This window comes from Myotis daubentonii, chromosome 5 (genome assembly GCF_963259705.1).
Source record: "Myotis daubentonii chromosome 5, mMyoDau2.1, whole genome shotgun sequence".
In the NCBI taxonomy this organism is placed as follows: domain Eukaryota; kingdom Metazoa; phylum Chordata; class Mammalia; order Chiroptera; family Vespertilionidae; genus Myotis; species Myotis daubentonii.
Genome location: NC_081844.1, coordinates 57,701,903 through 57,716,692, shown reverse-complemented (window position 1 = coordinate 57,716,692; position 14,790 = coordinate 57,701,903). Strand labels below are relative to the sequence as shown.

Genomic DNA, 14,790 nt, shown 5'->3' with positions numbered 1-14,790 from the left:
TTGAGAATTGTAGTCCATGGCCTGTGTCTCAGCCTCTTAGACTTGGATTTCTTGATATGTCACATTGGTAAGAATTAGACCCATGCTTCAGGGTTGGACTCATGTTAGACTTAGTTTGAGGATGATAGCTGAAGCCTGGATGCCTGCTAAGGTATCACACAGGAAATCTCAGTCCCCCAAACCAGAATACTTAGGTTGTTAGGTTCACTAGTCAAGTTACGTAGGAAGCAAAATCATATTCATGTGATGAAAAATATAACAATTATAGGCTCCAGGGCACTGGTGTTGGCCTACCCAGAATGTTTTGTTTTTGTTGGTAAACAAAGTCATATGGTCTTGGTGGGGAAGGAGTCGGAAATCTGGAAATTAAAGGAATCGAATGCTATTTTTTTTAATGTTTTTTATTTTTTATTAAATCTTTATTGTTCAGATTATTACATTTATTCCTCTTTTTTACCCCCATAACTCCCCTCCTCCCAGTTCCCGCCCCACCCTCCGCCCTCACTCCCCACCCACTGTCCTCATCCATAGGTGCACGATTTTTGTCCAGTCTCTTCCTGCATCTCCCACACCCCTTTCCCCCCCAAGAATAGTCAGTCCATTCCCTTTCTATGTCCCTGATTCTATTATGATCACCAGATTATTTGTTCACTTGATTCTTCGATTCACTTGTTGATAGATGCATGTTTGTTGTTCATAATTTGTATCTTTACCTTTTTCTTCTTCTTCCTCTTCTTAAAGGATACCTTTCAGCATTTCATATAATACTGGTTTGATGGTGATGAACTCCTTTAGCTTTTCCTTATCTGTGAAGCTCTTTATCTGACTTTCAGTTCTGAATGATAGCTTTGCTGGATAAAGTAATCTTGGTTGTAGGTTCTTGGTATTCATCACTTTGAATATTTCTTGCCCTTCCCTTCTGGCCTGCAAAGTTTCTGTTGAGAAATCAGCTGACAGTCATATGGGTATTCCCTTGTAGGTAACTGAGTTTCTTTCTCTTGCTGCTTTTAGGATTTTCTCTTTGTCTTTTGCTCTTGGCATTTTAATTATGATGTGTCTTGGTGTGGTCCTCTTTGGATTCCTTTTGTTTGGGGTTCTCTGCGCTTCCTGGACCTGTAAGTCTATTTCTTTCACCAGGTGGGGGAAGTTTTCTGTCATTATTTCTTCAAATAGGTTTTCAATATCTTGCTCTCTCTCATCTTCTGGCACCCCTATAATTCGGATGTTGGTACGCTTGAAGCTCTCCCAGAGGCTCCTTACACTATCTTTGTATTTTCGGATTCTTTTTTCATTTTGCTTTTCCAGTTGGGTGTTTTTTGCTTCTTCGCATTTCAAATCTTTGACTTGATTCTCGCACTCCTCTGGTCTGCTGTTGGGAGTCTGTATAGTATTCGTTATTTCAGTCCGTGTATGCTTAATTTCTAGTTGGTTCTTTATCACAACATCGAGGGTCTCATTAGATTTCTTGTAGATCTCATTAAGTTTATCGGCAGCTTCTAGACAGTTCTTGAGAGAACTTAAAAGTGTGGTTCTGAACTCTATATCTTCCATTGACAATTTTGTCCTGTTTCTTTGTCTCCGCATTTTTTTTTTTATGCTTTCTTGGTGCACCCCCTAGTGGTCTTTGTGTGCAGTCTTGTTGTAGTTAAGCCTTGATTGTTGTAGTTAATACTGGGGGGATTTGACCTCCAGGCCAACTGGCTGTGAGAAACAGCTGTGTCTGCAGTGGGAAAACTGGGGAGGTGCTAATCTAGCCTTTGCCTGAGGCTATCTGGCAAATGGCTCTGTGCAGGGCTTGGGCGGGGCGGGTCGCACTGGATCAAACAGGGCGTGCGGAGCGAGCAGTTATGGCTGCTCTCAGTTCCGTCCCTAGGTGCTCTGCCTCACAGAGTCCCAGCAACTGCTGCAAACCTCCGAGAGAAAGCTGCCTTCGAGTTCCGACCGAAGCCAGACAGTCCCGCTTCTGCCGTTTGAGTCTGGGTCCCTAGAGACTCACCCGGATCTGGAGCTCAGAGTCTGAAACTCCCTCCCGATTGAAAACAACAACCGCGCCCTCCGCCGCCAGCCCGCTCTGCGCGCGCACTCCGCACCTGAGTATTTCACTTCAGCACTGCGCCTCCTCTGAGTCTGGGTATGATATTCTCTTTCCTCCTAGTTGTAGAATTTCCACTCAGCCAGCCTTCCTGTGGTTCTGGATGATGTTCGTTCCGTCTTTTAGGTGTACCCTTGAATTGGTTGTTCGAGGCAGCAATCTCCGGCGTTAACCTATGCCGCCATCTTGGTTTCCGGAATCGAATGCTATTGACATCAAGTTACTTGAGCCTGTTGTATTCATTTCTGAGTTGATAGGAGCTTCCGCAGAAGAACTGGGGTACTTGGTGTCTGTTGAGGGAAGATACCCCTTGTTCCTTGGGAAGTTCTCATGCTTTCCTAAAATTACAGTATTATTGATTTATGGCATTTAAATATTAACATAACTGAACATTTATCTGCCTGTGTATCTCTGATATGCTCCAGTAAGCTAAGATCATATCTTTTCCAGTCTCCGTTAGTTGGCACAGTTCATATAATAAGCAGATAGATGTGAAGTGTTGAGGATGCTGATTTATAGTTACACAATTAAACATATTTTTGCTATTACAGTAAACTCCCAATTCCTTGACATATGTTAGGAATTTGGTGTTATGTTTAATTCAGTATCCTAGATTTTTAAAAAGTTGTACCTTTCATTCTTTGTTCATTTATATCAGTGAAAACGGAAGATAATTTAGTTTAGAAAACTTTTGAGTACCTTAAGTTAGCATGTTGTAGCTACATGGAAATGCCCATTAATAGATTAACATCTAAATAAAAAGAAATGGAGAAAAAGGTAGAGTTACTTTAAAAGCATTATCTCAAAAATTCTTCTATTTGGAAGAAGGAGGAAAAAGCAGACTTGGAAAAAATGTGTGTGTGATTTCAACTGATATGGGATTGGAGAGGAAGAGGGACTCAAAAAAGAAAATGGGAGGTTTTGATTATCTTTCAAAACCTACCCTATTTTTAGAAATGAAGACCCTTATCCTTCGAGGGTGGAAAACTATTTCTATGTCTTGTGTTTCTGAATAAGTAATAAATCCAAAAATATTACATTAGGTTTCCCTTGAGGAAAGATGACAAAATAGACACATGAGTTAGAAGTAGCTGTTCAGTACAAAGTTTTTAAATTTTTTTAAATTTTCAAATGTACAGAATTCTTATCATAGGCAGTTATCTTTTTACCCTTCAGAATCTTAGACTATTTTTCAGAGTCTCTGCTTTAATTTTAAAATCAAAGCTGTGAATTGAAAATGTTTCTATATTTTTATTGCTTTCATTTTTCCCCCAGCTTTGATTTAGTAAGATCTTGGTTTTAACTCCAGATTAAAAACTTGACTATAATTTATCACCTAACTTTAGATAGTTGTACTTTTGTTTTCGGTGTCCAGTGTAATCCATATCTAAGTCTTTTATTATGTAGTTTGATTGTTTGTGTTCCACTTTATCTTGTGCCTTTTCATTTCTTAGCCTTTTTTGCTTTTTTTCTCTTTAGCCACAACTGTGTCCTGTGCTGTAAAATCTCATTCCCCACTTTTAAACACTACTACCGGAAGAGTAAACTGGAGCCCCTTAATTTTGGAAGCAACTTAGCTAATCGTAAAGTTGATGGCGTGGAGCTCCTTTGAATGACAGGGAGAGATGTCCATGATATATGAAATGCAATAGGCTGTGTGCACATTCATTATTTAAAACGGGTGGAACACACGAAAGGCATTAAACTAAAATTTACTAGCTTATCTTCGGGTGACATTGATTATGGATAACTTTAATTTCAGTGAACTTTTTGTTGGTACACAGCAGAAATATGCACAGCTCACAAGTGTACAGACTAATGGATGTTTGCCAAGTGAAGGTCGGCATGTAATCAGCCCCTAGATCAAGAAATACAACATTATCAGAACCCAGAAACCCTTCCTCATACCCACCATGGTTACCATCCACCGCATGCCACATGAACACTTGCCTGGCTTCTGACGTCACAAGTTAGGGTTGCTGCATTTGAACCATATACAAATGGAATCTAACAAAATATAGTCGTTTGCGTCTGGCTTCTTTGGCTCGTCTTGTGAGATTCATCCTTGGTGGGTGACTCAGTAGCTCATTCACTCTCGTAGTGCAGTATTCCACTGTATAAACATACCTCAATCTATTTACTGTTCTACTGTTGATGGCTACTTGAGTTGGTTCAGTTTTGGACTATTACCCAGAGTGCTACTGCCATGAACATTCTAGTGTGTCTCCAGTATGATCTTATCTTAATGAATGACATCCGCAAGGGCCATATTCCCCACTGAGATCACTGTGTTAAGCCCGTCTTTTTTTATTGTGATGTTTTAACATCTGGGGCTTAACTGATCCCGAGAGACTAACCTCTTGGGGCTAACCAATTCCTAAAGATAGTAAACCTGAATGTGCTTTTTCTATGCCAGCTAACCAATCCAGAGCTCATTTTCCTCCTCCCCACCCCCTCTTTTGGCCTCTTAACACTCCAGCCATATTCTTCCCTAATCATCTGGGGCCAGGTACCAGACAACTGAGGACAGCCCCTATGCCCCAGAGTCCCTGAAAGAATCCAAACCAATCCTCAGCCTGCTTACCTTGCCTCTCCCGTTCCTGTGCATGAAACCACAATGAAGCTTATGGCATGACATGCCTCTTTTTTCTCAGAATCTGTGAGGATAAACTTCCTTGATGACAGTCATTTCCATGCCTGCACGTCTCACCATACCTGATTGAAACAAATCCCGGCTGTGTTTTAAAACAGTCACGTTCTGAGACATGGCGGGGAGGGGAGGGGGCGGTGGCGGGTGGTGGTAAATGTCAACATACGTTGTGGGGGGATGAAATTCAACCCATAAGAGGGAAGAGTTTATTTGCTGAGATTTTATTTGCATCCCGTTGTGGGCAGGACACGGTGACTAGCCCCCTGCAAGTGAGCGATGAGCACACTGTGAGTGCAGCGTGCCAGGGCAGGCTGGGCTGGCTGTTGGCGTGTCAGCGGGGAGGAAGGCAGGAACTGCCGCCTCCTGAAAGCCCCCAGCCCACCAGGGAGGCGGAGAAGTTCAGAATAGGGGAGAGAGAGACTTTCTTTTCCTTTGAAAGGTGGCAAAACATGTTTAATTTCTCTGAAGATGTTCAACTGGTGAGATATTGCATGTGTTGACTTTTAGGAATATATTTGATTCCGAATACACTCCTAACTATTCTTTTTCCTTTGTAAAGAAAGTGGGAGTCCAGAATCTCGTGTGAATGCTATCCATTTCTTGGTGCATAAACTTCCAGAGAAAAATAAAGAGATGTTGGACATTTTGGTGAAACACTTAACAAAGTAAGCCTCTTTTCCTTCCTAACGTTTTGCTCGAGTGTTGTGGGGTGTTCTTGCATTTGTAACGGTCAGAATTGGGGCTGTATACACAATACCAGGGCCACGCCTGGAAGGGCAGGCTGGACATCTGACTCTTTGTGTGTGTTTTGGACAAGACTGTTGAAACACGATGCTTTCATGAAGTCGTGTAATTATTTGCTTAACATCACTGCCAACAACTTGGGGTTTGATTTGAAGTAGAAGTAGAGAATATTATACACTTCCCTACACACTGATTCTGGAAATGTGATTATAAGTCTGTTAGCAAATTTAGCCTGGTTTCACACCTACCTAACTCTGACTTTGAACATGCCCTTTAAGATTGTTTAATCCAGGAATAGGTAGGTATTTCATAGGATCCATTCTATTCTTTTTATTCCCTCTTTAAAAAAGCAAGCAAAAATCTAATAATTCAGTAGAGAAGTTAGCTTTTTAAAAAAATATATAACTCCTTGATCACTATATTTATGGAGTTTTTGAGGGGAGGGGAAAGGAACTGAAGGCCAGAGGATATTATGACCTGTGTAGAGTCCTAGTACTAGTATAGCCATTTATTCATTTGGCCAACAAATAGTTGTTAGTAAATGCCCCCCCCTTTTTTTTTTATTAATCCTCACCTGAGGATATTTTTCCATTGATTTTTAGAGAAACTGAAAGGAAGGGGGGTTGGGAGGAGAAACAGAGAGAGAGGGAAACATCAATGTGAGAGAGACTCATTGATTGGTTGCCTCCTGCAGCCGCCCCTAGCATGCAACCTAGGTATGTGCCCTTGACTGGAATTGAACCGGGGGCCCTTCAGTCCGCAGGCTGACACTCTATCTATTGACCCAAACCATCTAGGGTTGACCTTTCTTAGGTGCTAGTAGACACATAGTTGAACAGGATACTTTCAGGAAGTCCTGTTTTTCTAATGGGAAAAGACAGCAAACAGAATACAAATAAAAATATAAAATAATTCGAGGTGATGAGTGGTCAAAAGGCAAAAAGGAGAGGGAGGAGAGAGAGAATATATGTTGGGTGTGGGACTACAAAGAGGGTTATTATGGAAAGTCTCTTTGAGGATGAGACCTTGGAGTTGCTGAGAACAGTTGTCCAGTTTGTTCCCAGGACTTGGGTGCTCTGACCAAGTCCTATGTGCTTGTGAAGGTAATTCTGCCAAGTCGCATTGTCCCTGGGAGCAAGAGTTTAGTAATCTGGGGACAGAGAAGGTGCTCTAAGTAGAGGGGAACAGTAAATGAAGGCCTCTGAGGGACACAAGCTTGGTGTGTGGATGGAGTTATTAAGCCAGCCACTGTGGCTAGAGCAGAGAGTATCAGAGAGAGGCAGAGAGGTAGGCAGGGGCCTCATGATGTGTGGTCTTGTAGGAGGATCCTGTTATTTCAGAGGCAGACGTTGAGGACAGTTGAGGCCAAGATTTTAGGGAAGTATCTTGCAGAATACTGTACATTCCACAGTTTTTGCTCACCTTCTAACCAGAGACCTTTCTTTCTGCCCTCATCAACGTTAGTGTTTCAAACCACTCCAAGCAGAACCTGATGACCGTGGCAAATTTGGGAGTGGTGTTTGGACCAACTCTGATGAGGCCACAGGAAGAAACTGTTGCTGCCATCATGGACTTGAAGTTCCAGAACATTGTTGTGGAAATCTTAATTGAAAACCATGAAAAGGTAAAACCATATCAATATTAATATTTTTTCCTTAAAGGAATTGCTGTATTTGGCTTGTCAATTTGTGATGTAAAAGTATTCCCTTCTCTCTCTTTTTAAATTTGTCATGATGATGAGCTTGGTTCTGAGAAATTCGCACTGAGCTTCTCTTTTCTGATGGAGCTTCATAAATTGGGAGCCTGCTGGGTCTTCTGTTATCTAACTGGCTTAAGGAGGAAATATTTAACCCCGTTGCAAATGATTATTGGCTCTGCAGTTGTGACTGTTCAGGGTTCTTTTTTTCTATTTTTATTTTTTCCTTTCCTGCCTTCATTCCTATCTCAAATTCTAGTTCCATGACACAAGGATAATATTTTTGTCAATCTGTGTCACACTGTCCCCAGAGATGCGCACATAACTCCCCTCTACCCCAAGCATGTTAACAATTTCAGGGGGTTCACATGTATCTCTGAATCTGGGGAACCCCAGGTTAAGAATCTCTAATTTAAAAGGAATAATCCTTAGGTGACTCAGCTTGTTACTTGTTCTATATAATCAAGGGGAATACATGCTTTTTCAAAATATAATAGACTCTTTCAAGGACGTTTAGACTTCTTTTTCTCATTCTGTCACTTACAGATCAGGACCTTGCTGATCGTTTTTCCTCCAAGACAACTGTTAAAATTCTTGCTTACTCATTTGTTCATTAAAAGCTTTTAGAAAATTTGACATTTCATTATATGCCAAGCATGTATTCGGTGCGGGGATGCGAAGAGGAACATCACAGCCCTTGATGGAAAGCAGGGCACAGTCTGGGGTTGGGAAGCCTGTTTAAGGGCTTGTATCCTATGGCATCATCCCTGTCTAACATACTATATAATTCACTTCTCTATTTCCTTAGTTGTTATCTATTTCTCCCTGCTCGATCCTGAGGGCAGAGATCTTTTTTGTACACTTAGAATAAAACTGGTACATATCTGAAGCTCAGTTCATATTTATTGGATTAATTCATGAGCTCAATAAATTTCGAGGGGGTTAGAAAAGTGGGAAAGGGGCAGTCAGACAGAGGTGTGGCCCCTTGGAGCAGAGCATTGAAGGAGCATTTCCTGGGTCCTTGTTGCATTTGCTCTTTGCTAAAACAAGTCTAGCTTGTGCTAGTGTTGGTTCCCACTGAAAAGCTTGAAAGCTGGTCACAGGTAAAGCTGGTTACCAGCATAGTAAAAGCAGCGTGTTTATGGGAAGTTAGTGCGGCGTGTGTGTGTGTGTGTGTGTGTGTGTGTGTGTGTGTGTGTGTGGTTAGTAGCTAATGGTGAATTTATGTCTCCTTTTATGTTCCTGTCAAACTGTCCTTGAACCTCATTAGTGTGCACTCAGCTATCCAGACAGCTTCATGGAATGGTGGCTACTGTTCAGTTTTTGAAAAAGAAGTAATTGGACTACAGGCTTTACAACAGTGTTTAGTAATGCGACTATCATTAGATCGACTCCCAATTAGGAAACTTTCATCCCATTTGTTTGAGAAAACACTGGCCCTGGACTTGCTCTCAGATAGAAGGATCTCCATTGAGTGCTGTGGCTTCCTATTTTCTTGTCTCATTTGAAGCTGGGAAGATAAGTGCATGATTCTTCTGCTGGGAAGTAGACAGTGCAGGTTCCACCTTGTTAACAAATCTACGAGGAATTTCCAAGTGGTTGCTGAGCCAATGATAATAGCTACAACAGATGAAACCAGACCCATTCTCAGAGATGGAGCTTTACACAGCTAAATAGAGAGAGGGTTTTCAGTTTCCCCCTCTCCCGTTCTGTGGCCAGGCTAGGTAATGCTGTGGATACACAATCTGTACAATGGAAGCACCAAGAAGGCAGGCAGGGGGATACTGAGTTTCAGATTATTTGCTGAGTGCATGGGGTTAGGGTGGAAACACAGAGTTGCTTGGTGTGCAGGGAGGCAAGAGCAGTTCGCTGGATTAGTTACTATTTCTGAGAAAGTAGTTCCCCATAATACCATCTTTTTTCTCCAGTTTCATCCTTGTCTCCTTTCATTCTTACTCCCAGCTCTTTATCCTGCTTGGCTGGGTTTCAGTTGAGAGTTGAGGCTCTGCGAGGAGGAGGAATATTTTTGCTGACGAGGGTGGTCGTGCAGGAGAACTTCATATGGATGTCTGTACCCATGTGAGCCACAGGTTGCCTTGACAACAGATGCACATATACCACCCAAAGCCTTGAACGTGGTGTGGGAGAGCTAGAGATTCTTATAGTATATGATTGAGAATGAAAAGAAAGAGAGGAAGTAAGGATAGGGGAGGTAAAAAAGAATTGTGTAGTGAGGAAGGAAAAAGTTCTAATACAGAAAGGAAGGGAAACTAGAAAGGAAATGGAGAGACCCACGTAGTGTCTATGAAGGAAAAATAATGGAAAGATGTATTCTTTTCCTGTTATGTTTACTCCCTTGGAATGTGAAAAATGTTGACTGACTAGGAAAGTCACTAAAGTAGAAGAAACTTTCAACATGTAATGAAAGCAAGACAGATTTGGCTTCATTTTGGAGTTAGAAAAGGACCCCTAGTGAATCTGCTTTGGAGATCACATTTTATTCCAGCCTTTTGCCGTTTTCATAAAATTAATATGGACTTTATAGGAAACTTAACCCATATGTTTTGGCTTCATTTCCACATAATACATGAAGATGTTGTTTTAAAAGATGTGTTTGTGGGCCAAAAATATTATCAAGGTCTTTTCTTCCCTTGCAAACCAGAAAATTGTATTTCCCAGGTGGAAAGGGGTACTGGGAAATTCACAAGGAATTTCAAGCGAGGGTTGTGCCTTAGAATTTGTGAACTGTGCATGCATTTTGTCCTCAAAGTGTACGTGTTATGGATTAGTTCAGTACAGCGCCGGCTTTGAGTCAGCCATGAGATTTGGGGGAAGGAGGACCATGAGTCCAGTAGGGGAAAGAAGAAATGTCCAACAGTAACTCCAAGAGATGGCAGAGAATAAGAGTAGAGAGACAGAGAGAAACTGAAGAGACTTTCAATGGATTCCATCCTGGTGTGGGGGATTGGAAAGTGTCTTGAATAATGGTGTGTTGTTTTGGAATGAAGTTAGAATAGGTGGAGGTATTTTAAGAGGACATTTCAGGTACGGGGGGATCATGTAATCAGAAAAGCACAGAACGTGGGTGTTTGTTCTGCGAAAGTGGCTCCTGTTGGAACCTGGGTGAGTGGTGCGGGGTGAGACTGGAGAGTCAGGCCAGATGCAGGGAGGTCGAGAATGCCACCCAAGGATGTTTGGGCTTAATTTTATAGGGACCAGGGCCTCTCGTGGTTTTCAGGTCACCTGCTTCAGGAAGCTTAGTTTGGCAGCAAGGTTTGCGGTAGGAAGTAGAGGAATAAAAGACCAGGAGGCATCACATGGTGCAGATTAAGGTTCAGTGTGAGAGCGGGAGTTACAGCTGGAGAGCATCATTCTGTGAGGGGGACCAGTCAGCATCCAGGGCCTGGATTTGTGGGGCTTCTCAGAGGACGGACTTTTAGGTGATGCTGAGGACTCGATCCGGGGGAGTATTAGTACCATTAATAATAATAGGAAAGAAAAAAATGGGTACGAGTGAGTTCACTTTATAAGAAGCTGAATTTTAGTTGTGGTTTGATGTCCAGTAGACAGTTGGAGGCATGGGGCTCAGCCTTGTGAGAATTTAGTGGTAGAAAGTGTAATATAAAAATAAAGAGCCATGAGATTGACATGTGAGAGTATTAATGGATGTTCATTGTATTATATACTTTTAATCTAATATAGAGTGTTTATCTCATGCATATAAATACACACTTAAAAAATATATTTAAAAATATATATTAAAATATATATAATTCCCATGGCACATATGTTTCACAGTATTTTTATGTACGTACAACATTTTTATTACATGTGTTATCCTTTTATGCATATGAGACGACTGAAGGGTGAGAGATTAACTTGCTCACAGGCACATAGCTAGTAAGTGGCAATGCCTGCATTGGAACTAAGCGTGTTGCACCCCAAAGTCTTTGCTTTCCATCACTAGAAGGTAAGAACAATATACTTTAGAAACATTGAGATTTTACTATTAAAAGTGGAGCCAGAAGCAACGCAGGCAAGTTCAGTGTCAGGTTGTTGAGGGACATTGTCGGTGATGCCAGATGTTGTCACGGGTTGGGAGGATCTGAGGACTGGCAGATGGCACATGTTCTCTCCAAGAGTGAAATGTCTGCGGAGAGCCAAGGGCTGAAGTCAACTTTTAAGGGCTTCAGTGAGTGTTAAGGACTGGGCAGTAATGAGTCTAGATCAGCGGTTCTCAACCTGTGGGTTGCGACCCCTTTGGCGGTCAAACGACCCTTTCACAAGGGTCGCCTAAGACCATCCTGCATATCAGATATTTACATTACGATTCATAACAGTAGCAACATTACAGTTATGAAGTAGCAACAAAAATAATTTTGTGGTTGATCACAACATGAGGAACTGTATTTAAAGGGCCAGAAGGTTGAGAACCACTGGTCTAGATGCTTTTTCCCCATATGACAGAAAAATATTCAGGAAAAAGAGTTAGAATCGACACGATAGGGAAGGAAGAACAGAGTAGGACATGAGTTGCATATAGCTTGCTAATCTCATGTTCGAATGACCTGTTAGCTGATAGCTATAAAGTGTTACTTCCCCAGTCCATGAAGGCCCTTGAAAATTCCATGAACATTTGCGAAATATCAAGGAATCATTAATATCAGGGTCATTTTCTTTTACTATCTGTCTTATGTTAATACTTAAATTGGCAGTTTATATAAAATAAGGCATACAATGTTCTCAACCAAATTGCTTTATGTAATACACATAATAATGTAATTACAATCCAGATTATATTTATTTTCAGTGCACTATGCCATATGTGGAGTTCTGGGATGATCTTAGCTTTGCGTGGTCTTCGGTACGTTCTGATATCATTGATCGTCTGAGGGCCTGTGGGTCATATGTTTTCCAGCCTTTATTACAGTGTCTGTGGGCCACAAGGTGCTGAGGGACCATCACATTTTGTCTACATAAACCTTTTCCTCGACGAGGAGTCTAATGACTTTGTCAAAAGGAGCATTTAGGCTTTGAGCCGGGCTCCCTGGTCCGTCTCATTTTTCCTGGTGTGAAAGTGGAGGCCAGTTCCTGATGACCACGCTCTGTGGGAGAGGCCGATGCCATACTTCTGCGCCAGGGCTTCTTTTCGCTTTCAGAAAGAGTGGAATGGAGGGGGGAAGGGGAGAGAGAGAGAAACATCAGTGTGAGAGAGACACATCGATTGGTTGCCTCCCACATGCACCCGGGGATAGAACCTACAACCCAGGTTCGTGCCCTTGACTGGGAATTAAACCTGAGACCCTTTGGAGCCTGGGCTGACACACTAACCATTGAGCAGTGCTGGCCAGGGCCTCCACAGCTTCCTGTCACATGTGGCCAAGTCCTTGTCCTTGAAGAGCCAGTGCCCTCTGGTCATAGAAGAGCCTAGAAAGAGTAAAGGTGAGACGGGCATGTGTGTTTCCCAACAGATGTCCAGTGCCATCGCCATAATATTAAATTACAGGCACTGGAAGAAGAGTATCAATGGTGCTGTGCATTACTCTTGTTAACCTTGGGACCACCTTTCTGATCTGTGACCACTTGTCTTTGACAAGAGATAGAAGGGTGCATCCCTGCCCCCATGTTCAATGGTGGAATGGATTCCCTGTTCAGTCCCAGCTTGTAGTCCAGCAGTGGCCACATGTGGACCCTGATTGACACTGGGCAGCCCACTTCTCCATTTCCATTGCTGCAAAAACAACACACATCCTCACCCTCTTCTGTCGCTTGGTCATCCTGTAATGAAAAGCTGGCTCAAGTGAGTAGTATGCAAAATTTTCCTTCTTCCAGTACCAGGAACCTCCCAGTCTTAGGAGGTGCTTATCATTTAATGGGAAATAGAAATCTCTTTAAAAAAACAAACCAGCCTAAATGCTTCCTGATTTAGCTTTGCTGGCCCTGGGTTGCTAGGCAGCATCAGTTTTCAGAGAGAAAAATAAATGTCTTAAACACAAGCAACACAATAAAACTCCAAAGTTTACTCAAAGCTTTCTGTTTGCCTGAGCAGTGACTGTTCAATGTAGAAGTCAAGACCAGAATATGTGACAGATTTTCAGAGGGTGTTTTTTGTTTTCTTCTTCTAGTTTTTATGAATGTTGGCCTCCTTGACATAGCCACGAAAATTTACTTTCTATTCGATTTTTTTTTTTTTCCTCAGCAGGGCCTTGCTTTTTCTAGAGTGTTTAAGAAGAAGCTTTAAAAGCACAGAAAACTTGGTGTCATCCTCTCTGCATCTTTTCAGGAGAGTCAGAAAGTAACAAAGACATTGTCTTCCGAATTCTGCTCTTTTCATGAGCGACAACATAGGAAGTCTCGGCTTTGTGCTATTGTGTATCTCTGTAGAGGGTAGATAGTATTTTCCCCGGGAACAGGAGTGGTTTGATAAGAGAAAAATTGGGAGACAAGGATCTTTCCCCCTGCAGTGCTTTTGTGTCCAGTATGGAGAAAGCATCGGGACTGTCTCAAGAAAAATGAGGAGCTGCAGTATAGAGAAGATTGGAATAGATTTATTCTTTGTTATCTAAGGGCGCATACTCGGTACAAGTTAGCATAACTTGCCAGGAAATGTGTTTCTGATTCAGTAGAAGGAAGGACTTCATAATATTTTTTTTAATAATGAGAATGTGTTCATGCTAGAGTTGGGATTGAGGTGTTAGAGGAAAGCTAGCAGACCTCTGAGGTCTGATCCACGCTGAAGTTCTCCGCCAAAGTCTCTGGGAATGCAAAGCTGCAAAGACAGAGCGAAGCTCAGTGCTTGGAGCTTGGCACTCAGTGTTCACAGAATTAAAAATGAGGAGGGATCTGGTCCTTTTGTGCATACGCCTCATTTCTGAGATGCATCTCTTCTAGGTTCACCCAGCCGGTAAATGGCAGTGCTGGGACGCAAACCCGGGGCTGTCTGGCTCCGGAGGCGGAGCTGATAAGCCTTCGACTATAAATGGCTGTAAGTGGAAGGCTTCTGTCTTCACAGCCACTGTCTAATAGCCCGGGCCACTATATTGTCATCCTCAGAGGTAGCAGATCTGGAATATATGTAGATTGCACTGAGTCACCCAAAATAAAATATTTTTTTCAGAAATTGAAAATTACACCAACTAGTATAAGTGGGACAATAGAAACAGGACGTAGCATCACTTCAGTATTATGTAGAATGATTTTTTTCTGACCGTAAGCCAGAGTATTAAAGATAAACTGCATGCTTTTAGCAAAAAGCTTGGAATTAAAAATGATGTAAGTTTATATTAATATAATATGTATACTGTTGAAGCCTACACATTGATAATTTGCATCAGATTAGGATTCTTGCAGAGAAAACATTTTTTTCTTTTCCTGGGAAGATGTCCTGCTACTTTGCAGACAGACAGGGCTGGGAGAAGGGTGTTTTCTAGACTCTGAACTCACAGCCTCTTCCCCCTTTCCCTCTCCCTCCCCCCCGCCCCCCCATCGGTAGCATCCCATGTCATTTAGTACAAACATGTCCTAGGAGACAGCCCAGCCCCCCTGAGAACTGCTCCCTGGGGAAATGGACCCTCCGGCATGTCCACTCCCCTTAGACCTGCTGATCAG

General features: G+C 42.2%; 1 protein-coding gene across 3 annotated transcripts in view; it reads left to right on the top strand.

Moving 5' to 3' along the window:
• ARHGAP10 (Rho GTPase activating protein 10) overlaps positions 1 to 14,790 on the top strand; it is a 262,224-nt gene that overhangs the window by 184,644 nt on the left and 62,790 nt on the right. For all 3 annotated transcript variants that reach the window (XM_059697888.1, XM_059697887.1, XM_059697886.1), the window contains 2 exons: positions 5,302 to 5,407; positions 6,951 to 7,110. In XM_059697888.1, coding sequence (XP_059553871.1) covers positions 5,302 to 5,407; positions 6,951 to 7,110 — 266 coding nt within the window. The remainder of the gene's footprint in view (positions 1 to 5,301; positions 5,408 to 6,950; positions 7,111 to 14,790) is intronic.